The sequence below is a fragment of the Nyctereutes procyonoides genome, unplaced genomic scaffold, assembly GCF_905146905.1.
Source record: "Nyctereutes procyonoides isolate TBG_1078 unplaced genomic scaffold, NYPRO_anot_genome, whole genome shotgun sequence".
In the NCBI taxonomy this organism is placed as follows: domain Eukaryota; kingdom Metazoa; phylum Chordata; class Mammalia; order Carnivora; family Canidae; genus Nyctereutes; species Nyctereutes procyonoides.
Window position 1 is genome coordinate 19,474,206 of NW_026575139.1, and position 25,948 is coordinate 19,500,153.

The 25,948-nt window shown below is 34.3% G+C and overlaps 1 protein-coding gene across 4 annotated transcripts in view; it reads left to right on the forward strand.

Moving 5' to 3' along the window:
- CEP128 (centrosomal protein 128) overlaps positions 1 to 25,948 on the forward strand; it is a 396,245-nt gene that overhangs the window by 176,628 nt on the left and 193,669 nt on the right. For all 4 annotated transcript variants that reach the window (XM_055304558.1, XM_055304557.1, XM_055304559.1 and 1 more), the window contains one exon: positions 5,458 to 5,650. In XM_055304558.1, the coding sequence (XP_055160533.1) occupies positions 5,458 to 5,650 (193 nt within the window). The remainder of the gene's footprint in view (positions 1 to 5,457; positions 5,651 to 25,948) is intronic.

The following is a 25,948-nucleotide window of genomic DNA, read 5'->3' on the forward strand; positions in this document are numbered from 1 at the left end:
AGGGTGGGTAGAGAGGCAGAGGGAGAAGCCGACTCTCCGCTGAGTAGAGAGCCCAATGTGGGGCTCAATCCCAGGACCCTGGGATCATGACCTGAGCAGACACTTAACTGACTAAGCCACCCAGGTGCCCCCAAAATGAAGCAGTCTTAATTAAAGTTTTGCAATCATAATTGGAAGTCCACAGCTCAGTTTAAGTTGAGGACTTCCTGTATTTACCCAGTGGCATTCAGATAAGACAGAGCCCTATAAATTATGTAGCAGGTAGTAGAGCCAAGTCTCATCTCTGCAGGGAGGTTTAATTTTAGCTTTATTTTCTGACCCTTCTTATTTCCCCTCTTCCTTTTGTTTTTGTTCTTTTTGTTGTTGTTGTTAAATAAAAGCTGCATTGAGTATAATTCACATACCATACAATTTACCTCTTTAGAATGTACCATTCAGTAGTTTTTAATATATTCACAGAAGTGTGAGGCCATACCCACAATGAATTTTAGAACATTTTATCACTTCAAAAAGAAAACATGGACCCTTTAGCCATCACCTCCCAGGTCTGTGGATCTTATTCATCCCCTCCACAACCCTGGTCAACAAGTAATCTGCTTTCTATCTCTGTAGATTTGCCAGTTCTGGACAATTGCTCTAAATGGAATCATACAACATGTGGTCCTTTATGAATGTCTTCTTTCATTTAGCAGAATGTTTTCAAGGTTCATCTATATTGTAGCATGTATCAGTATTTCATTTCCTTGTTAAATAATAGTCCATCATATGGATATACCACATTTTATTCATCCATTTATCAGTTGATGTTTCTGGGGTTATTTCCATTTCTTGACTCTCATGAATGATGCTGCTATGGACATTCCGGTTCAAGGTTTTTTGGATCAAATGTTTTCATTTCTCTTAAATTAGAATTGCTGGGTTATATGGTAACTATGTTTAACCTTTTGAAGAATGGCCAGACTGTTTTTCCAAAGTGGCTACACCAGTACTCTTTAATCACCATTATATAAGAATTCTAATTTCTCTACACACACCAACAGTTGTTATCAACTGCCTTTTTCATTCTAGCTATCCTGCTGAGTGTGAAATGGAATCTCATTGTGGTTTTGATTTGCATTTCTGTGATGGTTACTGATATTGAGCATCTTTCATGTGATTATTAGCTATTTGTATATCTTTGAAGAAATGTCTCTTGTTCAACTTGTCTTTTTATTACTGAGTTTTTTATGAATGTTAAATAGTTCTTTCACAGATATATAATTTACAAATATTTTCTTTTATTCAGTGGGTTGTCTTTTCACTGTGTTGATGGTGATCTTTGAAGCACATGTTTTTAATTTTGGTGAAGTACAGTTTATCAGCTTTTTTCATTGAGTGCTTGTGCTTTTGGTGTCATATCTAAGAAATCATTGCCAAACCAAGATTACAAAGACTTATGCCTGTGCTTTCTTTTGGGAATCTGCTACTTTTAGTTTTTACATTTAGGTCTTTGATCCATTTTGATTTAATTTTTGTATATGGTATGAAGTATGGGTCCAATTTCATTCTTTTGTATATGGATATTCAGTAGTCCCAGAACTGTTGGTTTAAAAGACTAATCTTTCCTCAACAAACTGTTTTGGAAGCCCTGTTGAAAATCAGTTTACCATATATGTATGGGTTTATTTCTGGACTCTCAATTTAATTCCATTGATCTATGTCTATCCTAAATGCCAGTACCACATGTCTTGATTATTACAGCTTTCTAGATACCTTTGAAATCAGTTAAGTGTGACTCCTTTGTTTATGTTTTCAACACCTGTTTTTGGCTATTCTGGATCCCTCGAATATCCATATGAAATTTAAGATCACCTTGTCAATTTCCCCAAAGATGCTAGCGAGGATTTTGGTAGGTGTTTCAATTTGTAGATCAGTTTGGGGACTCTTTCTATCTTAAAGATATTAAATTTTGTGATGTATGTACATATGGAGCATCTTCTCATTTCTTTAGGTCTTCTTAAACTTTTTTCGACAGTGCTTTGTAGTTTTCAGAGTGTAAGTTTTACAAAGTATCTAAGTATGTTATTAAGTATTCTTTTGATGTTATTAATAAACATGTTTATCTTTTTAACTTTATTTTCGGGTTGATCATGCAAGTGTATAGAAATACATATAATTTATGTATATTGATATTTTTCTATATAATTGCCCTGCCATAACCTCCTAATACAATGTTAGAAGTGGTGAGAGCAGACATCCTTTTCTTGTTTATGATCTTAGGGAGAAAGCTTTCAGTCTTTATCTGTTATGTATGATAATAGTTATGGGTTTTTCATAGATATATTTTATCAGGTTTGAAAGGTTCTCTTCTGTTCCTAGTTTGCTGAGTGATATTATTGTGAATAGGTGTTGAATTTAGTCATACACCTTTTCTGAACCTTTTGATATGATCACGTGACTTTTGTCCCTAATTCTTACAAGATGTCTGTGGCAGTGGCACTTTGGACCCCAGTTTTCTCAGGCTGCTGTGGCTGAGGTAGAGTGGCTACTCTACCAGTGAGGGGTTGGTGGAGGAGGGACTCCCTAGTATCTCCACTGCACTAGCCAGGACATTAGCCTATGCAAATCAGAGCTGTGAAAATGAAGAATCCTAGTGGTTTGCCCTTCTAGTGCAATACCTACTGTTATGATCTGTTTCTACTCACAGCACTTCTGACTCCAGCTATTTTGAGTTTTCCACAGGGGATAATTCTCTAGTTCTCTACAGATACCAATTGGGTGTCCTGCCGTTTAATTCAGCTCTTAACAGGAACTACCCAGAGTTAGTACAGATACCATAGGTTAAAGGCTCATTCCCAATTGCACCCAATTCAGATGCCAGTCACAAGTAGTGGGTACCCAGGTTACCTACACTTCCATCTGACCTGGCTACAAATTAGGGATTCCCATTGCTCTCTCCTCAAGTTTAGTCATTTGCTGTAATGGATCATAGATCTAAGGGAAATACATTACTTACTGTTAACACTTTACTTATGAAGGACACAAATAGGTAGCCAGATGAAGAGTTTATATGGGGTAAGATCTGCATAGAGTTTGGGGGTATTTCACACTCTTGGCACGTGATGTGTTCATTGACCTGGAAGCTAATCAAATCTCATTGTTCAAGAGTTTTTATAGAACTTGGGGCACCTGGATGGCTCAGTGGTTGAGCATCTATCTGCCTTTGGCTCAGGGCATTATCCCAGGGTTTTGGGATCAAGTCCCACATCAGGCTCCCAGCAGGGTTCCTGCTTCTCTCTCTGCCCTTATCTTGGCCTCTCTCTGTGTGTCTCTCATGAATAAATAATAAAATCCTTTTTAAAAAAAGAATTTTTATAGAAGTTAATCTCCAGTGGCCCCCTGATTCCCCACTTCCTAGGGGTTTATGGGTAGGCTGAAAGTTCCAAGTTTCTAATCACCAGTCCCATCCTGAGGCTATCCAGTGACCCCACCCTAAACCACCTAAATAGCAGGAACTCTGATGTGATCCAAGCTTGCTATGAATAACAAAGGATATTCTTAAGACTCTGGAAGTTCTGAGGACTTTAGGAGCTCTGTGCTAAGATTTAAGAACGAAGACCAAATATCTTTCTTATTATGCCACAATACCATGTAACTTGACTGTGAACTGGGGAAAGAGGGAGCCCTATTGGCAGTACAGAGTAGAGCTTTTGTCACACAGGGTGGTTCTTTCCACTGCTGATACCTAGCTTCTTTAACGTTTTCATTTAAGAGCAGCCTCACAGAACTCCTTCATGCCCTCATTCTGGAAGTGGAACTTCTCTGAAGTTCTCCCTTTGTTTTGATGAGCTTTTATAATAAATGTGCTTAGATTTTGCCTTTTATAAGCATGATTTCCCTTCACTTAATACATTCACATACAAAAATTGTTCTTACAATATTAGTGTATAATTTTTCCACAATATGACTACTGATGATATTTTTTTATGTCTCAGAGAAACAGTCTGTTAGACCTGCTGACCAGAGGTCAGTTCTGGGGGTGTTTGAAAGGTAATATACGTGGGGAGCCCTCAGTTTAGGGGCCATTTCCCAGTCCTACTTTATCATAGGACAAACTTTTCTATCATGGCTCATTTTAATACACTGTGGCATATCCTGAGAAACTTGTAGATTTTGGAGGCCTGCAACTTTCTTGCTTACTAATGAATAATATTCAGGGAAATTATCCCTTATCTTAACCTAATTTTCCTGTTTGGTCCACTACTTCTTTTATTTTCCTTCTTACTGAAATAAAGACTGTTTTAGATTATTTAAAATCAACTAAAATTTGAAGGGTAGCCTCACTTGGGAAAGTCCTAAGAACTGACAGACATCCTGTTCTAGTGAAGATGAAAGAAAAGATTTTTCCTCCCCATCTCTGATTTAAATATTTAAATAATAAAGATGGTGAGGTTAGAGTCTGTGAAAGAGTTCCTTCAATTAAATTTTCTAGTCTTTAAAATGTGGGCAAATACTGACTTTATCTTCCTCATGCTGTATAGAATATTTCTACATGATTAGCTGGACCCTTGGGGATATGAATTTTTAGGAACCAAAACTAAGAATTTTATCTTTTTTTAAAAGTTTTTATTATTTCTTGTTTTATAAGTCTATTTAAATTCAATGTAGTTATATACTGTATTATTAGTTTCAGGCGTAGAATTCAGTGATTCCTCAGTTGCATATAACATGTAGTGCTTATTACATTAAGTGCCCTCCTTAATACCCATCACCCAGTTACCCCATCCCCCTAACCACCTCCCCTCCAGCAACCCTCCATTTTTTCCCTAGAGTTCAGCATCTTTTCTGGTTGGCTTCTCTCTCTATTTTCATCTTATTTTATTTTTCCTTCCCTTTCTTTATGTTCATCTGTTTTGCTTCTTAAATTCCACATATGAGTGAAATCATATGGTATTTGTCTTTCTCTGACTTACTTCGCTTAGCATAATACCCTTTATTTCCATCCACATTGTTGCAAATGGCAAGAGTTCATGCTTTTTGATGTCTTTGAAAAAAAAAAAAGGTCCTCCGAATTCAAGCTCCGTTTTGTGACAAGTCTGTAGTTTTGTTACAGGGTATTTTTTAGTTTAAAAATGCTTAACTGCTTTATATACCACATTAGGGAGCTAATTGTATTATGATTGCAAGTTCAGTAGACCAAACTTTTCCATAGTATTGCCTTTCCAAGATGATAGAGAATATCAGATATCTTATAAAAATCCACGAAAATCATGGCTTGATTTCTATACCAACTTTTAACTAATGTAAGCCATTATCAAATTAAAACATTATGGGTACCTTTTTATTGTGCTTAAATTTGTTATTGTCTGTATTTGTTCAGATTATCATGACTTTTCCCTCATGTTTTTGAAATGTTACTGTTTTCTAGATTTATAAAAAAATGATGTATACAATTTTTTTTTTTTTTTTTTTTTTAAGACTAAACTTCAGTGGCTCTGTGAGGAACTGAAAGAGAGAGAAAACCGAGAAAAAAATCTGCGGCACCAGCTGATGCTCTGTAGACAACAACTGAGGAATATGACGGAAAACAAGGAATCTGAGCTCCAGTGTCTTTTTGAACAGATAGAAAGACAAGAGCAGCTTCTGGAAGAAATACACCAGGAGAAGAGAGGTGTGTTAGCTATTCTTACTCTTATTTTTCTTTGTTTGTATTTGTATAATCCTAGGATTGAAAGAAAAAATATTTCTCGTCTCTTCTTTGGAATATTTCCAAATCCCTCTCCTTTACTTGTCTCTCATCTCCCTCTCTTTCTTCATTTCTGGGTCCAGAAGAGAAAATTGTTCGCCTGAGACTTTTTCCTTCAGCTAGATGGATCTTTTTTGTGTACGTAGCACTGTGTCTGTTGCCATTTGCAAGTATTAATTTGGTCAGACATTTGTTCCTCCCTGATAAAATGCTAATGTTTTTTATCTTACTTCAGTAGAATATTCATTAATTTATTCAACAAATAAATATTTTTACTCCGTGCCTATTTTGTTATGGGCACTACTGTAAGTGGTGATTCATACATTATGAATAAAGAAAAAAAAATCCTCTTCTTTAGTTTACATTGTATTGAGTGGAGTGACAGAAAGTAAATGTAATGTATGGGTAAATTGTTTAATATATGAGAAGATCTCAGCACAATGGTTCAAACAATAAGGAAAGAAGAGTTTGGGAGAACAGGGGGCAGAGCTTAATGTGCTTAATATGTAGGCAATACGTAACTTTAAAAGTTAGACAAGAACTTTTGAAAATGGCTTTTCTGTTTTGGTGATACTAGGGATGCATAATGATGAGAAAAAGAAAAACAGCATTATGTATGGGAATCCTATGTGTATCTTATGTTGTGTTGGCCTTAGGTCTTTAGTTGTTGGTGAACTTTATTAAGAACCAGAGAGCGATTTAATATAATGTCCTACTAAGAAATAACATTAACATATGATAATCCCCTAAAAAATGTCTTGGTTTTTCATTTTAGTTATCAGGATTATTCTTTCTACAGGTACTAGTTAGAAATTATTAATTGCTATCTTGTGTGATTCTCAGTTCTTTTTTTGGTATCAGGACTACTTTACATTAACATTTTTGAGAACTCAAAGAACTTTAATCAATGTATGTTATATGCATTGATATCTTCCATACTAAGAATTAAAACTGAGCATTTAAAAATATTAATTCCTTTAAAATAATAATTATAAACCCATTATATTATTAACATAAAAATTAATGATATTTAACTATTTCCAATACAAAAAAAATTACAGAGGGCATTGTTCTGCACTTTTGTAAATCTCTTTCATTGCTGTTTTGAAAGAAGATAGCTACATTTTTGTGTTTGCTTCTGTATTCTGTTGTTATATTCCATGTCATGTAACCTCTGGGAAAACTGAACTTTGCATTTATGAGAAACTGAGTCTGAAAAAGGCAAGTAATATCTTAGTATTATTAATAAGGGGTCTTGGATGGTCCCCAAACATCCATTGAGAACTGTGGCTCTAGTGCAATTGAAAAATATAAGCTGCTAGTAGTAAAAGTCAGAGGATTCATATATCTATATATTTTTTTTCTAATGACAGTATAATAGAATCTAACTATGGACTTTATAGAATAGAATCTAATTATGGACTTTATAGATAAAACATTGTATGATCTCTATATTATGTTTTAGAATATTCACAATGTAGTTTTTCTTTTAGTAAATATTATCAATATTATCACGTAGTAAATTATTTTCTGTGTAAAGATTTATGTAGTAGTATATTATAAATACCTATAACTCTTAGGGGGACAAATCCAAAAGGAAAGAACCGAATATTTGTGCACTAAAATAAGTATGTTTAAATGCCTAGCTTTTTTCATAAAAGCTTCAGAAGATAAGTTATAAAGTTTAAATTTCTCAAGGTGATTGTGATTTCTACTATGCAAATTCAATAAAAATTTATTACTTGTCTTGTATCCATAGAGCACTTGAATTCCTTTATGCATCTTAGAATCAGCTTATAATTTTGTTTTTTTTAACGAACCTACTAGTGTTTTAATAGGACTGTTTAAATGTACACATTTAAGAATGGACATCTTGATATTGAGTATCCAATCCATGGACATGGTATATCTATACATTTATTTAGGTTTTTAACTTTTCTCGTGGATATTTTGTACTTTTCAGGAGACAGGTCTTGAACATTCTTTTCAGTTTATTCCCGATTTTTTCTGATGTATGATTACATTAAGTGACATTTTAAAACTTGAATTTCTGACATTTCCATGACTCTTTTCTAGTATATAAAATTACAATTGATTTTTTAATGTTTATTAACCTTGTATTCCTTAACTGTGTTAAGCTTATTTATTAGTTGTAGTAGCTTTTTATTATTTTTTGATGTTATCATTGTTTTTGATTTCTTAGCACTTAGGTAGGATTTTCTTTGTACATAATCACGTCACCTACAAATTGTTGTGTTGTGCCCAAGATTGCAAATCCGAGAAACCACCAAGGAGCCAACACCGATGCAAGCGCATGAGGGTTTATTAGTAAACTTGAGCTTGGGTCCAAGTATACCCGACACAGCGGAGCAGGGACTTGGACCCCGAAGTGGGTTACAGCTGGGTTTTTTATAGGCTGGTCTAGGGGATTTTCAGAAGGGGTGGAGGAATTTCTCAAGTTCTGTTTACATTCTGATATGGGGCTTTCAAGGGCATTGAGCTCTGTTCTCATTCTTATATGGGACTTTCTACCATGGGTGTGAGCTCTGTTGTCTTTCTGATATGGGATTCTCTGTGGAGGGCAATTCTGAGCTCTGTTGTCTTTCTGATATGGGATTCCCTGCCGAGGACATTGAAGACATTCTGCAGTTTTTCCCATAAAGTTCAGCTCTTATTCACAGGGGCCTAAGATGGCTGTACTTGTGCTAATGCTAAACTTTAGGTGGAATTGCCTTAATTTTTCTCAGCCTCCACAAAAGAAGAACAATGTTGGTACTGGCAACAAATGCAAAAGGTATTGTGGAGGAATTAATGGAAGAGGCAGGCAGTGCAGGTGATAGAACACATACAGGAGACTCTAAGGTCTCTGGTTTTGCCATTGGGAGAAATAAGAAAGTTGGGAAATAGGGGCTGATTTGGTGGCAGAGAAAGAGGGATCCTATTTTTAACCTATTCCTTAAAGTCGTTAATGAAAAAAAAGTTTTGGGAAGGACCAAACTTTTGTTATGAGAAATGATGTGGTAATTAATCTCTTGCCTTAATGTGTGTAAGATGTATTAGGTGCCGTCTGTGATTCAGAAATAGTGTACTCTTAATATATGAATAATGAAGACCAAGCAAAGGCTGTTACAGTTGGAGACATATAAACATATTTATTAGGAAGTAGGGTGAACTAGTACAAGTATTAGAAATACGAGTAAAATGTTCTGGTGAAAATGGGACTATTGATTACTTGGGTAGAGGCCCATATGGGGAGGTTTTTTTGGAGGATATGTTCTTTGATTTTGATCTTGAAGAATGTAGCAGGATTTCCATAAGGAGGAGAAGAGGAAGAAAGATTCTGTGCAGGATTTATCTGCATAGTGATCTCTTCTTGGGTATTTTTGCATCTGTTTACAATGGTATACACATAGGAGAGGTGAAGGGCTGCAAGACTAAATGGTTACATTTAGATATTTCTGAAACTGCAAAATGAATTGTTGTAGAAATTTATGTTTGATTCCATTCACCATCTTAGAAACTTACCTGTTAGGATAAGGTTAACCTATTTATAAGTGAAACATGACAGAGAAACTTTCTATTCATTGCAATTGCCATTCTCTGCACTCATATATTTAGTTTGATTTAATGTCATATTAACTGATATGTGCCCTGTTAAGCGAAACCCAAGTACAAGGAGTTTATCAATGAGTGCTGCCACATTTGTAGATCTGAATTATCTATGTTTCCTGGGCTATTTGTGACCTATAGGTTTCGGTTGGAGTGTGCAAAAAGGAGAGGAACTCTAATGAGAAGTTAATATCATGACCCTCTTGGAAATTTAGGAATTATTGACTAAACATCATTGTTATGAATGGCAACAAAGACAAGAATAAAGAGATGTAAACTGCAGCTGGAAGTTGTTAGGTGTATTTTCACTGGTGTAGGTAGCTATTTTACTAATTTCTTTATAAACCAGTTTCTGTCTACCTTCTTAATATTCTGATAAGCTGCTGCTCCTGTATGTGTCAGTATTTCTCTGTAAAAAATACTTTGAAACAATGGTTTACTAAAAACTAACATTTATGTGGAAGTTGAAAGGATTCCCCTTTTCAAAGAGCTTCAGAAGGAGGGGCATTTATATAGGACGATTTAGATTCAGTCTTGCTTCATGACATGCTAATGATGATGAACAAATATAGCAGACAATTTACATATTTTTCCTTAAACTGAAGTTAGGAAGTTTTGGTTAAACAAGGGACCTGTCCTACTTTCTAGGGACTCTGTGGTTGTGACTGTGACTATTTAGTGTGCATAGATTTTCTTCTTGGGGTAATTAGAAATTGACATAGCCTCTGAAATTCTTTTCCCTTAAAAGTGAAATTTGATCTTATCCATTTTCTAGATTTGAGTAGGTGTTATATTCATTTGGCTTTGTTGGATTAGGTGGGATCTTCACCAAGCCCTACTACTCTGATACTATGATAGGTACAACGCCTAGAAAAATAGTAATTCTCAGCACTGTAGATTCAGGCTTCTCTAATCTATCTCTTTCCATCATATTTTATTTATTAGGAATGTACATGCAAGGATGAATAGGCCTTTGTCAAGACCTCTTTGTTAGGAAGTTACCTTTTCTGAGTAAAAGGGAAAATATTAATAGGATGTGGAAGAAGGGAAATAGTTCTTTAACCACTTCAGAAAATAATATTTTTTGCAACAGAAGACCAGTTGCTCATATTGATTGTTTTTGGTTAGCATCTATGCCTTAGCCACGAAGTAAGCAGTAGAGGAAAGGTGCATCAAACAAACAATAAAAACAAGCAAAACCAATGTAACCAGAATAAGCTCTACATAACCAAAAGGCAAATCAGCACACATTTGGCAGAAGGTAAGTAATTTAATCAGAATGGTTTACATTTTGTTTATGACACTCTGGGATTAGGTAATAATATTTGTCTTTCCTAATATTTCAGTTATGTATTACATTTTATAGTAGAAGTATTTAAACAATTTATGCTTTTATATATTTCATTGAAGGTGGTATAACATTGTTAGTACAAATTCTAGCTCCATTTTGTACTATGATTTGAGTTAGCGCTCTAGTATAACATCTGAAAAAAATTTTAAAAATACATGAATACCAAAAAGTAAACAGTATTAAAATAATGTGTATATTTAAAATAGTTTCAGTTCTTAATAGTATAAAATGAATATGGCTTTTAGATTATAATTTTCTACTTGCTATTGGTGATAAACAAGCTTAAGCATGACTATAAATGTTAAGTAGAAGGATCCAAAAATGGGAGAGGTTGAACAGGAGAAAGAAGGATTAATTGGTATAGCAGGATCCTAGAAGATATGAGAATGGATGGGGTCAAAAGTAACAGCGGAAAAATCAATCTTGGAAAGAACAGGATAAAGCATCTTGGCTTTTCCTCCTTTTTAGCTCTTTGAATACACTACTAGTTTTGGCAGTTTCACTTATCACAACAATTTATATAGTGTTTTCCTTATTTTGACTGTTCTACAATGTCTGTAATTTGCTTTACTACATCTTTGCCTTGTATATGCTCAATACCTGTTTGGAGAAAAGAATGGGAGGAAGGAGAGGTAGTTACTGAATTTGCCATGTAAATCTGAGAGACCTGTGTTAGTAGGAGCCTTGTGCATTTTAAGCCTGATTGTAGAGTGTTTCTCACAAGTATATTTTTTGCAAGCTGCCTTCAAAGGTTAACTCTTGTCATGTGACGGATAACTAAGACAGAGCCAGCTTAGTGATGAAGCTTGTATACTATACCCTCATCATTCTGGCTTTATAGAATGTCTCTGAAGATGAGTATTTTTACTGTATAATAGAGAGATGAGCCAAGTTTTTTTCGGTGTTCTGAAATTGCTGTGCTGTTCAAGGTACTGACTTGAAAAACACTGTTTTCTCTCATAGGTTCTCATTTACCTAGTTTGTCTCAACTTTTAAAGCACTTTTCCTTTGGTTTCACTGTTCTAGAGTTCTAAGAAAAATCCTTTCAGCTGATTTCTCCGGTTTTCCTTGCTCTTCATCTGAATCTCTGTACCAGTTCTGCAGTTGGTGGTTGGCTGAACAGAGGATAATTTCTCAGAATTCACTTGTGGTACAGAAATAAGGGAGGAACTTGCAAACTGAAGGCATCTTTCCTAGGCTAGACATAGAATTGCATGGTTTGTGTTTTGTGTGTGACATTTTTTACGTATTGTTTTAGTTTTCCCACCACTCATGCATTCATCTTATTACTTATTCCCACATCACTTCAAGGGTTTTTTGTTTGTTTGTTTGTTTGTTTGTTTGAAAGAGTATTTGACAGTCATGACATTTATATAAATATGAGTCATTGTCATCTAGTCTAATAGGAAGGAGAACCAGTTTTTTTTTCTATTGCATAATGAAGCATAATTAGACATTTTGAATTAATTTAGGGGATGATCTCTAAGTATAATATAATTTATTTACTTGGATTTTGGTTAATTAAAAAAAAATCTATTTAGAACTTCATTTTACTTTGTCACCAGTTCAGAAGTTTAGTGATGTTAATCATTAGAGATAATGAATTGCTATTTTGATTTATTGATTGAGGAAATTATTTAAACTCATTAAACTGTTATTTTTGTTTGATATGAAATTATGTCTCCTCCCTTTTATTTTCAACTTTTTCATAATTATTTTCAAAAACCAATTGAGAAATAATTCTTTTTTTAAAATTATGTCCACTAAAAAAAAAAATTATCTCCACTAGTTGAGTCAAAGTAGAATTTGTTTTAATCTCCATTTGTGTTTTTGCTTATATATGTTTCATTATGATCTTTTATTTCATTTTTTAAATAATCTTTTTTATGTAAATGTTTTATGTTATGATTTGAAATCCAGATAGGTCAATGGGGATTGAAATTAAACCCCATTTGTTGGGCATTATTAGGACCAGAATTAAATAAATTAATGATATGCCTAGAGTTCCTGATCCACAGATCTGTGCAAGTGTCAACTTCAATTGGATATGAAATCAACATTTACATTGTTAGTGAGTAAATTGGCAATAGAGTATGGCTTATTTTTCTTTAGTTGGCTGTATCTCTGCCCACTCACCCTTTTATGTAAGGAGCCTCAAGCTTATACTACTGTTGGCTAAACTTAATTTTAGAGACATACATTTTTAATATCTCCAGTAATATGCTTAAATTGATAATAGTTAAGTATTGACTGGATAAAGAGTTCACATATTTAAAATTTACATTTTTCCCCTTCTAAATTATTGGATATGTGGGTGTATTCTGGACAATATTTTAGAAAAATCCGCACATGTTAAATATATGATATGAATGAATTCTTAGATTTTCTTGTTTCATCCTCTGATAGATTATCTACATTATTTTCTGCTGTTTCATAGTACAACAAAGCTGGCCTACTTGACTTTGGATCATGAGGATACTCGGAGAAGAATAAGATAGAGCTACATGTGCTAAAATAGACTTGAATGAGTTCTTAGGTCAGTAAATAGCTTTATTAAATTCAAAGCACATCCTTACTGTTTTGAGTTCTTTTAAGCATTATATCTTTTTTTTTTTAAGATTTTATTCATTTATTCATGAGAGGGAGGGAGAGAGAGAGGCAGAGACACAGGCCAAGGGAGAAGCAGGCTCCATGCAGGAAGCCTGATGAGGGACTCGATCCCGGGACTCCAGGACCACACCCTGGGCTGAAGGCAGCTGCTAAACTGCTGAGCCACCCAGGCTTCCCCAAGCACTATATCTTTTAAGTATTGTATCTTTTCTACTTTGTTGCATACATAATAGTTACCAATTCTGGCAGGCAGAATAGTAAAAGCCCACCTCTCTCAAAGATATCTACATCCTAATTCCCAGAACCTATTCATATCTTACGTTCCATAGCAAAAGATACTTTTTAAAGATTTATTATTATTATTATTATTATTATTATTATTATTAATTTGAGAGAGAGCGAGCGAGAGAGAGCATGAGCCAGATGAGGGGCAGAGGGAGAAGCAGACTCCCCACTGAGCAGAGAGCCTGATGCAGGGCTCTATCCCAGGACTCTGGGATCATGACCTGAGCCAAAGGCAGATGCTTAACTGACTGAGTCACCCAAGTGCCCCACAAAAGAGGTTTTGGAGTTGTGGTTAAATTAATGGTTTTGAGAAGGGGAAATTATCCCAGATTATTTGTTTGGGCCCAGTGTGATCATAAGAGTTCTTGAAAGTGAAAGAAGCAGAAAAGGAAGTCAGTGTGATTCAGTGTTAGAAAGACTCAATTTACTGCTGATGGCCTTAAAGATGATGGAGAAAGGCTATAAGCCAAGGAATATGGGTGGCCTCTAAGAAGCGGAAAAGGCAAGGAAATGGATTCTTACCTGGAGCCTCTACAAAGGAATGCACCTTTGCTGACGTGATTTTACCCCAGTGCAACCCATATCAGACTTCTAACCTACAGAATTGTAACATAATGAATTTGCATTGTTTTAAGACACTAAATTTATGGTAATTTGTTATAGGATACATGATAAACGAATGCACCAATAAAATCATGAAATTAGAGATTTGTGGTAGTTTCTCTGACACTATTCATGGCATATCATGTGATTCTCAAGTCTGCTTGAACCTCTTTGGGTACATGTGTCCATCTTTGGATGTTTGTCAGAAAGTTAGGAATATACATATATTACTTTAAATCTACTAAAATTAACTTTGAAATGCACTGAGGCAGGTCTTAAAACGTGTCAAATGTAGTACTTCCAAAATGAAAATAGTATCCTTATACCTGTCTATACATATTTGGTCCTTTCCACTTAAATATAGCTAGGAAATTGAAAGACATTACATTGAGTCATGAATGAACCTGAAATGTAAATAGTGCTTCTTGGCTTTGGTTGTTGGAAGGCCTTTGTTCATTTATAGTCCTTCTTACCTTTACATTTTATTGTTCTTCCACTTTGGCTTAAAGTTATAGTATTAACACGTACATAGAAGGAAATTAAAAAACAAAATCACAAGACAAAAATAGGGAGCAGAAAAAGAGTGTCCCCGGTACCTGAAGGGAGTTATTGTAGTTTATCACTTTAGTTCTGAGTGTTCTGACTATCTAGTGTTAGTCACTATCTAGATAGTGACTATCTAGAACACTATCTACTAATAGTGTCCTATCATCTTAGTTAAAGGGAGCATGGAAGTTCCTATGAGAAACAAAATTATTCTGGAAACTGAATTCAATAGGAATATATTATATTCATATTTCTATAAGCATTGTAACCATCTCTAGTTATTGTTTAGAGAGTAATAAGAGCTGACATTTATTGCTCTGTGTCAGATTCTAAGTGCTATAAGCAATTTATTATTTCATTAATCCCCAAGCAGGTATTATTATTCAGATTTCAAAATACAACGATTGGGGATTCATTTCTTTGTAGAAATTCTACAAAACAACTAGAGACACATTATGACTTTTATAGTCCCCAGGCACTTTTGCCTTTGGGCCCCTTCCTCCATGAAATAATGAAATTTTTGGCTATGGTGATACAAAGATTAATATAATTCAGACTGGATTTATTATTATCTATTCATTATTATTTTCATTTTTTCTTCTATTTTTTTAATGTAACGAATATATTTTCATTGGCCAGAGACACTGCCTAGTATGCGTATTGGAGAAGTTGGCCTCAGATATAAGAATACAGGGTGTGCTGTAATACCATATGGGAGATCTGACTTTATGGAGTAGGTGGTGAGGACAAGATTTCCTTAGACAGTGACACTGGTGGGATCTTAAGTCTGATTGAAGTGCAAGCACAAAGATTGTGATTGACCTAATGCTTTACAGATAGTAGAATTAATGAAATTACCACTACCCTTAGAGTGGACAATAAAAGTTCAATTTATCCTTGAATTCTTGAGTAAGTGTTTGAAGTTTGGTTATTCTTTATTGTTGAATAAGTTGGGATCCCGAATGCTTTAAATACCAGATGTGGTTGTGGAGAATAAACATATGCATGTCATGAAATTTAATATGGAGGTATTTTTAAATGGAGGCTGCCAATATACTGTATATAAAGCCTGTATTGTCTTATAGCTATGAAATTTTAATTTGAAACTCCAAGGAAAGTTTTATTTTATTAATTTGAAAGATTTCCTGAGAGCATTTAAAACCTATTCTTACACTTATCATTTGAAAGAAAGATGACTTTCTCCCATTTACTTGTACTCTGCAATGAGTGGCTTTAGAGTTTTGTTTGGTTGTTTCTGTGAATCTATTCCTCCCTCCATTTAGTTGACCTCTATCTTATTTAGCTCTGTATTACTTCATCTTCAAGGATTGCAGAAGCTTCTTATTTGCAAGATCTTCTTAACCTTTAGTCTACTTCACTGGTCTTCACCTATGAGCCTGCCAGAACTTCCGAGATACAAGATTTTCCCAAGCAGACACACTTCAGTGGATGTGTTCAAGTTCACACCATTTCCTGGGCCCAAGCCATCCTTCATCCATTTCTCTGCTATTTAATAAAACATTTGGTAAGGGTGACATCTTTTAGAAATAACCTTGAATATGCTCAGAGTAATACAAAAAAGGTAAATCATTCTCAAACTTTGGTTTTGTATTTTTATAATAAATTACTTGCAACACACCCCACAATTGACCTCCACTCAGTAGTGTTTTACTGGAGAAAACACACATGTGCATGCACATGTAACTGCTGTTCTAATCAGTTCTGCCAAATGAATCTTCATTAAACACAGCTTTGAGCAGGAGATCCTTAGCTCAGAAACTTTCAGGGCAGCCTGGGTGGCTCAGCGGTTTAGCACCTGCCTTCAGCTCAGGGCATGATCCTGGAGACCAGGGATCAATTCCCATGTTGGGCTCCCTGCTTGGAGCCTGCTTCTCCCTGTGTCTGTGTCTCTGCCTCTTTCCCTCTCTGTCTCTCAGAAAGAGAGAAAAAGAAAGAGAGAAAGAAAGAAAGAAAAAGAAAGAAAAAAAGAAAGACCTTCAGTGGCTTTCTCATTGCTGAGCAAGTAAAGTTCAAACTTACAGGAGTCTACCATTTTCCCCTCTTCATATGAAAACTCTTCCCTGTTATTTACCCTTGCTAGCAGAATTTTTCTTTTTACTACCCCATTACTATTAAAACTTCTAGATGTAATTACATGACATTTGCCATTTATGACTTTTCATTCTGGGTATCCACATGTATTTTTTTTATATTAAGTTTTAATCTCATTTATAGACTCTTGTCTTTCCATTGCATCTTGTACCATTTTTTATATTTAAAAGAGAAATAAACATAATTATTGGACATTTGAGTAGGTGTGCAGATGGATGGATGGATGGATGAATGAATGGATAGTGCAAATTTTGCCTCCTACCTCTTTATCCCATTTATTATGGCATTATTATCAGAAATCATACCCCCTTCCTATATATACACTCTAGACATTAGGTCTGTTTTACCAACCAAAAAGGAAAAAAACCCAAATCTATCTTGATTTATTCTTACTTCTTCAGGACACAGGAACAAACATGAGGTATTAGATAACAACTCAGATTTACCCCCAAACTATTCTAATGATGTTCTCTATTAGCTTAGCTGTGTTCATTAAATCTTTTGAATCTAGGATAATTGGTAATAAGAGAATCCATCTCCGATATCCCTGATAGTATTTGGAAAGACTTTGATATACATATTCTCCTTTTTTAGATTTGATGGCAGTTCATCACATGAGCTGTGAGAGATTTCAGATTTGATTTATTTCCTATTGAGACTATTGAACTTACACTCTAGTATTTAAAATTCATTTCTTAATGATGTCACACTTTGAAAAGATTCATCACAGTCCCTTTCCTGTAGGTGATGTTAAATCTTTATGTTCAACTATTCACTCTCATTTTATTTGAGATGGTCTTTAGGGAAATGGAGGAAGCTGTTTCTTGAGGGCTTGCTTTATTCATATTTTTATATGCATTATCTCATTGTACTCTTAAAACAACCTTGTGAGATTATGAATCCCATTTTATAATGAAGCAGCTGAGTCTGGGATGCCAGGAAGTGCAGGGTTTTTTTTCTCACAAAGTGGTAGAGTGAATTATAGATGGGAGAGGTCTTTGTGAAACTCCAACATGTGTCTCTACTACCATATCATGTATCAAAATGAACCAGCACTAAGTCAAGCTCAGTAAGTCTTATAAATTGGAAACAACCATCCCTCCCCACTTTTATGGGCTCTATTCTCTGAAGTTGTAAATAAATCAAGTTTTCGTTAAGAATATTAGAAATAAAATTGCTCTGTCAAAGTCTCAGTCTTTTTGGCTACTAGTTTAGTTAATGAAACTAGTTCTAATGTTATAGTATAGGACCTTTCTTTCCCATAAACAAGAAACTAATATCAAATCTTTTCTTATGTGTGCCACTACCAGGAATGTGATATCTGCTTCCTAATCATTAACCCAAAACCATATCTTTCTGTTGTGGTTTTCAAATTCAGAATGATTAGAGGACACTATAGTTTTCAGAGCAACCAATTAGTTTCCATCTCTATGTACTTCAGTTCCATGGAATAACTATTTCCAAGGACTACTCTGACTTCTGCTTTTATGGTCATAAGAAATTTGGCTCTCTTCAAAGCTTTCAGAGTTCACTGGGGTCAAAATAGGTGTATATCCAATTTGTGATCTACAGTTTCTTACTTTTTTCTCTCTTTTAACACAGTCCTATCTGCCACAAGAGCCTCAGCTGAGTCTGGCAGTGTTTTAGCAGTTGCTCTCAGGTTCACATCTCTTTCTACCTTTTTCTGTTCTGAATGGAGAATGACTCACCATAACCTAACAAAGAAGCACTTTCATCTTGAGGAAAGAGATGTAAACTGCAGCAAGAAGGATTTAGCTAAGACGTAAGAATACTTTGAAACTATGAGGTTACTAGAACTAAAATATCTATGGCAGTTGGAAGGACTCCTTTCTTCCAGGATCTTCAGAGGGAGAGACATCTGTGTATTATGACTTAGTTGCAATGAAATGCTAATGATTATGAACAAATATAGGAATTAATTTTCTTATTCTTTAACCGAAATTGTGAACTCTCATTTAAAGAAGTGACTGATATTGCTTTCTAGGCACTTTGTAGCTCTGGTTATTTACTATGGACATTCTGCAGAGGCATGTATCTAAGTAACACGATCTCTTGCTCCTCCATATCAATGAAGCCTCTGATGGGTTTTCTTTAATATTTGTATCTTTTTGTTCATGATGAGGTTGGAAAGTTTTTTAGGACAGTACAAGGGAGAGAAAATGGCTACTATGTGTAATATGACTTTGGAGGTATTCTCTATTACACAATTTTTTTTATTATAAAGATTTTATTTATTCATGATAGACTCGCAGAGGGAGAACCAGGCTCCCTGCAGGAAGCCCAATGGATGAATCAATCCCAAAACCCTGGTATCATACCCTAAGCCAAAGGCAGACACTCAACCACTGAGCCACCGATGTGCCCCAACACATAAATTCTTAGAATAATTTATTAAATATGTTTATAATAATGGGGTTCATTAAGGGAAAAGAGGTGAATACAATTTCAATGAAATGCCTCATTTCCAAACAAACATTCTTCATGTATAAGTTGTTCTGAAAAAAATAAACTGTTGTAAGAGGAAAAATATAACTAGTTAATATTTGGTTACATTCCAATTAGAAATCAAAGTAAAAACTCTGGCCTATTGTATTCATACCACTTGACAGTATTCATATCTGCATATACGTTTATTCTAGTTTTCTGCTTAAATCTAAGAGTTCTCATGTTTTTTTTTTTTTTTTTGGCCAGGCAGAGAAATAATCTAATCAGCTATTAAGAAAGAATAAAAATGTTTTGATTTAAAATACCTTAAGAATAAGAGTATAAGAATTTGAAGTGTCTTTCTACCCTTTGGGTTTGAATTCAGTTCTAAAGCAAAGTTTAAGACATGTGTATCTGGGGATCCCTGGGTGGCTCAGCGGTTTGGCACCTGCCTTTGGCCCGGGTCTCCACCCTGGAGTCCCGGGATCGAGTCCCGTGTCGGGCTCCCGGCATAGAGCCTGCTTCTCCTTCCTCCTGCGTCTCTGCCTCTCTCTCTCTCTCTCTCTCTCTCTCTCTCTCTCTCTCTCTCTATCATAAATAATAAATAAATAAATAAATAAATAAATAAATAAATAAATAAATAAATCTTAAAAAAAAGACATGTGTATCTGTATTCTTTTTTCCTCTTTTTTTTTTTTTAATTTATGGAGCAAACATTTAAAACATACTTTCTGGCAGAGGGTTACTTTAGGATTTGCCCTCTCTGCTTTTGTGTTGCTGGCTCAGACATCTGCAGTGAGCTGACATGGAGATATGTATTTCCTCATGAGGCTTCAGTACACAGAGCTTTTTTATTGGTTGATTTTATTATTTTTTTACTTTACTAGAAATTGGCCTTTATTATAGCATGTTAAACTAATATACTCTTCTATTTAAGTTCTTAACAATTCCCCAACCCCACATCACATGATAACCTTATTTTTGTGTAGATCTTTCTGTAAGGTCAGCATGAGACAAGACTTAAATGTTGTTTGGCCTAAGCTGTACAACTCCATGTAAACCAATCTGCACTCTGGCACATTGGTATTGTAGCTGTCCTTCAATCTCCATGCCTCCATAACTGTGTCCAGGTGACTAAGCATCTTATTACTTTTCCACAGTTGTAGCTCCATCTAAATTTCTAGTTTACTTTTCATTTGCAGTATTTTTTCAGTCTTTCTTCAGATCAGTTTTCCTCCAGGAGGACCTTGAAAGACCTCCCTCCCTTCATATTTCTGGTTCTCAAATATTTTACTCACCTTTTGGCATCTCAGTTCCAAAGTCCATTTTGTAAGAATTGGGATTTAGTCACTAACTATGCTTGCTTTTTAAAAAAAAAAAAAATTTTTTTTACACTCCTTCTCTTTGAAATATTCATTTATTCTTATTATTACCTGGTAGAAATATTAAATAAGATCCATTGCTATTTAATGCACATTTGGCTATATAGTTTATATTTTTGTCCTTCAGTTTAATTCATGCTAATGAAAGTACCTGTCTTGCTTAGGCAAGCCATAAGAAAAAGTACTTCACCTTCAGTGACTACCTATTAGTGTCTTTAGAGTGTGTATGGTTCCATTGTGTTCCATATATGATGCAGACATACTCTTTACTTTCACAGAATTTAAAATTCTAATTCAGATAAGGATTTACACAAATATTTATATATAAAGCTATGAAAAGAGTTATATTGTTGTGGGTATATATTCTACAGAATGGAAAAGTTGTTGATGGAGTGGCTCTGGTTGGTTCTAAAGTTGTTTTGTTTTTTTTTTTTTTTTCCACATAGATTTGTTGCTTACAGTCACTGAAGGGATGATTCTTTCTGTCTTCTCTGATTGTGAAATGCTATAAATGCCCTGAGGAAATATGAACTGTAGATTACTATAGATAAACTGTAGATTTCTGTAACGGTCATAAGGAAAAGTTTGTCTTTGTGATTTTTATAACTAGGAAGTTTCCATACTAGTCAGATGTTATTAGCACCTGTTGCTTGGTTAAATCGGACATACCGTAGCTGTTATGGTAGTAGAGATAGGATAGGTCTATTGGTTTCTTTGCTACAGTAAGGAAAGAAACACTTATGCTTTGGGAGATTTGGAGATTGATAAGGAAAAGGAGAGACATGTGCCAATTGCCTATAAAAAGGATTTTACAGGTTTTTATTTTTATGCATAGTACCTTACACTACTTCTTCCCTTTTCTTATTCCTGGTGAAGGAATAGAATAAGTGAATGATTAGAGCATTATTGGGGAAGAGTTATTTGGGGGACAACAGTTTTTTAGATCTCATTTCCCTCATTTGTAATTTTTAAAGATCTGTAAATGTAGCTGAAAAATACCAGTGTCTGATTATCCCATGTGAGTTAATTGGAATTAATACATATAAGATTTCCATTTTTTTAAGTGATGCATATTTTTTTCCAAAGGGAAGTTTTCCTCTTATATTTTAATTGTGAATTACAATATCTTCTGATCAACATGATCATGTTTCTCTCATACAAAATTCCAGCATACTGGGGTACCTGGGTGGCTCAGTCAATTAAGCATCTGCCTTCTGCTAAAGTCATAATCCCAAAATTCTGGGATTGAGCCCTGTGTTGGACTCCCTGCTCAGTGGGGAGCCTGCTTCTCCCTTTCCTTCTGCCCTGCGCCCTGCCCCCCAAATAAATAAATAAAATCTTTAAAAAAATTTAGTGTATTACAATTCTTAGATTTATAGAAATTTTCCTGCTTGTATATTCAGCTTTCATCAGTTGTGGGTCATTTCTATTGGAGATTATTTGAATAAGAGGGACCCTCTGTTCTGGAAGAGGTAATAGAAATAAAGGAGCAAATTTTCTTCAGTAAAAGGCCTTGGAAAAATTAGAATGAGGTAGAGTATACCTGAACTTATGAATTGAATTCCAGTGATTGATAGAAAACAAAACAAAACAAAATAAACAAAACACCGTTGGTATCTTAAGAGAGACAGTTGGAGATAGAACTTAATGATAATAAGCAACTTGGTTTTTCTTGTTCTTCATAGCAACGTATGGTAAATATTTGTTGAGTCAAGTAATGAGTGAATGAACAATGGAGCAAACAACTAGGGTATGTAGTCTATAGTAAATAATGAGAAAGTATTAATTGCATGGGGATTAAAAAAATAAGCCTCTCATTCGATCTTTTTCTAACAGTGAAGTATTGAAACAAATTTACGAGCATTTTATTGAGATTTCAGGAGTGAGATGAGTAGTTAGTTCTCACTATACTCAAACCTAAAAGTGTATATCATTTGGTATCTTTTATTATGCATCTTTATTGTTAATGTGAAAATAAAATCATTTTAAAGACTTGTATAGGTTAATTCTGGACTTTTAACTTTTCATAATCTTGAATTTCACAAAAAAATAATCTTCTCTGGGTTTATTTTGATAATTTATCAGTGGTTAGAGTTGATGCTAAATGAATTCATTGGCTTAAAATTATTCTAAATTGGGGGTTTCTAAAATATATGTATGTTGATAAGTTATTTTTAAATGATAATGTACTCTTTGAGAGACAAGATAATTTTATTCCATATCATGTCTTTTATCATGTAACACACAACAAATGTTGGGTAAAAGTAGACTATAGGTCCAGTAGTACCAAATGAGCAAAAGTGTTACTAAGTAGTACTCTCTTGAATTATAAGCACATAGTTCTTTAGACTTAGAGGTTATGAGAAGATATAGCCAATTATTTGATATCCACAACACACGACAGAACCAATCACAGTACGCTGTTGTCCTCTTATTAAGTGAAACTCTGTTTTAATTGTTTTGTTTTCTATAAGCCATCTTCAACTTTTCTGGGTTCTGTGTTATGACGGATGTTTACGTTCTACTCTATGTAAGATACTATTTGGTAAAACTTCCCCGAACACTGTAAGATTTCAGCAATAGCTTCTAGTTAGCTCTTCATCTGTTCTCAAGTGACCTGGCAATCTTGCCCTTCTCTCTGAAGTGGGCTTTGTATGGTCTCCCATTGCCTCAGCCAATTAAGACCTTAAAATTAGGCTTTGAGGAACCGTGCTCATGCTTCCAGGAACATAATAGCACCACTTTTCATTGAAGGAGATGAGAAGTGTTTAAGTTTGGCCAATGAACAAAGCAAGGATAAAAACAAGTGCTAAAATCACAATTAGCCCTGAATATTTTAATGCAAAAAGGGTATCAGTTTTTGGACAGTATTCCACCATTATGCTAGATTTCCCTCCATAATTTATGGTTCAAAGTTTTACGCTTCTTATAGAGATAATTAAGTTATGTAGTAAGGCATTTTGAAAAGAGTACTACACCCTTATTTTTGAGGCAAATAGCTTTGCTACCCTAGATTTAAGCATGGATTAAAATGTTCCTGTTGCTTCGAGACTGAATAAGATTCTAGAATGTAAGTTCTTCAAAGGATCTTTCTTTCCTTTGGGTGGGAGAGATGAGCATGCCTGACATTGAGCTACGACTTTTTTAAATGGAGTTCATATATATACTTATGTTATTTTCAGATAATGAATGTTTTAATTTCTAATTATGGTAGCTTGACTAATTTTTCCTTTAAAGATTCTAGCATTTTGTATTGAATGGTGACTATCTTTTGCTTACAATCATTCTAGATTGGCAGTATCCTTTCTAACGGTTAGAAGGAATAAAGAGTGATCTCTCCGTTGACAAATGAAAGAAGGTTTCTCTCTCTCTGGTTATTTTTCAGTTGATACGAATGGCAAGGTTGGTGTTCCTGTTTCAGTAACAAAAATATTTGTAAATGGTAAAAATTTTTTAGGAGAAGTTATTTGCTCATATATGGAAATTCTGTTTTATAGCCATTAATTGCTTCAAGTAACTTATTTTTTTCTTAGATTGAGAATGGCAAAATATGTTATTATAGACACACACCATATCTATAAGTGTATATGTTATGTTTATTTGTGTATGTGTGTGTACCTATATATATTTATATACCAAAGAACAGAGAAGATTTTGTGTAATCTTATGTTGATTACACTGTTAAAATGGAGTCTCTGAGTGTCCAGGAACCAGCCTCAGAAATTACTTACCATGTTTGTGTTGTGTTTTGCACTTGGGATCGTGTCCACAGTGTGAGATAACACTGGCTATTTCTCAGTAGGGGCACTATGAATATTTTGAACTGGATAGTTCTTTGTGGTTCAGGATGCTCTCACACACTGAAGGGCATTTGCTTATCCTGGTCTCCAAACACTAAATACCAGTAGCAATCTCCAGTCTCTGAAATAAGAAAAGTGTTCTTCCCCACGCGCCACCAAATTCTTTTAGAGAACTATTAGATTCCTTTCTCATAGCACCAAAAATGTTTTATTGTGTTTACTTATTTTCTTATTTATATCCTTCCATAAACTATGAACCACATAAGAACATAGACCTTATTTTAAATATATTAGGGTTCCATGACCTATCACTGTATGTAACCCATTAGCATTTAATTCATGTTTATTTATCAGATAAAATGTAATTCTATAATATTTACTTAAACTTAGCATTTCCCTAAATTATTAAGCCATGTTGTGAAATTAACCAGAGATACCATATCAAGAGCTTTGTCTGTTTAATTATTCATCTTTTCATTTGTTTATATCTTGACTTATGTAACAAATATATACAGAGCTGTTAGCTTAAAAATGTACTTCATTATAGAGCAGTGATGTCCAAAAGAAATGAGACACAAAGGTTAGTTACATACGTAATTTAAAATTACCTTATAACCACATTGAGAAAGGTAAAAAAGAAAATGTGAAGTTAATTTTAACAATGTAGTTTATATAACCCATCATATCTTAAATATGATTATTTCAGCATGTAATCAATATGAAAAATCACTGAGCTATTTTTCATATTGAACTTTTGAAGTCTGGCAGGTATTTCACCCATATTGCTCATCTTAGTTCCAGCCAGCTGCATTTTATACACACCATAGCATATGTGTGGTTCATAGCTAATGTATTGCATAGCACAGCCCTAGAAGACCTTCTGTATTGTCTGTTATTTCATTTCATCATTCCTGTGATGAGACATTCATCTGTAGTAGGATTGCCAAGATTGTTGAGAACTCTTTAGGAAGCAAAAGATGATGACTATAAATAGCTTATATACTCTAATATTCTATTTGTGAAATAAATATTTACTTTCTGTCTAAAAAATGATTTAAAGTATCTTATAATAAATACTATAGCCACAATGCCAAAATATCAGAAGGGAAATTAAAGATATGTAGAAATGATTTGAATAGGCTAGATTCCGTGAATTTTTCAATTTTCTCTGCTTCTATTTAAAAACAGATGGTAGAGAATAGCACAGTTATTTATGCAGCTGAGGAGTAAAGATCATTTTAACAAATTAGGAGGAAGGACATTTTAGGATCTATTTGCCCTCTTTACCTACATTTTTCTACATTGTATAGTTTGCAGTAAATAATTTGGATATTTATTAAAAACAGTTTGTTCTTTAGAACACATGGGTCATGTTGTCTTTGGTTTAGACTGTAGTGCTTAGTAAATATTTTGCTTCAGTCACAGTTTTTTCCATTCAGACTATGGCGTCTAAATTGCTTAGGCACAGTTTCGACTGTCT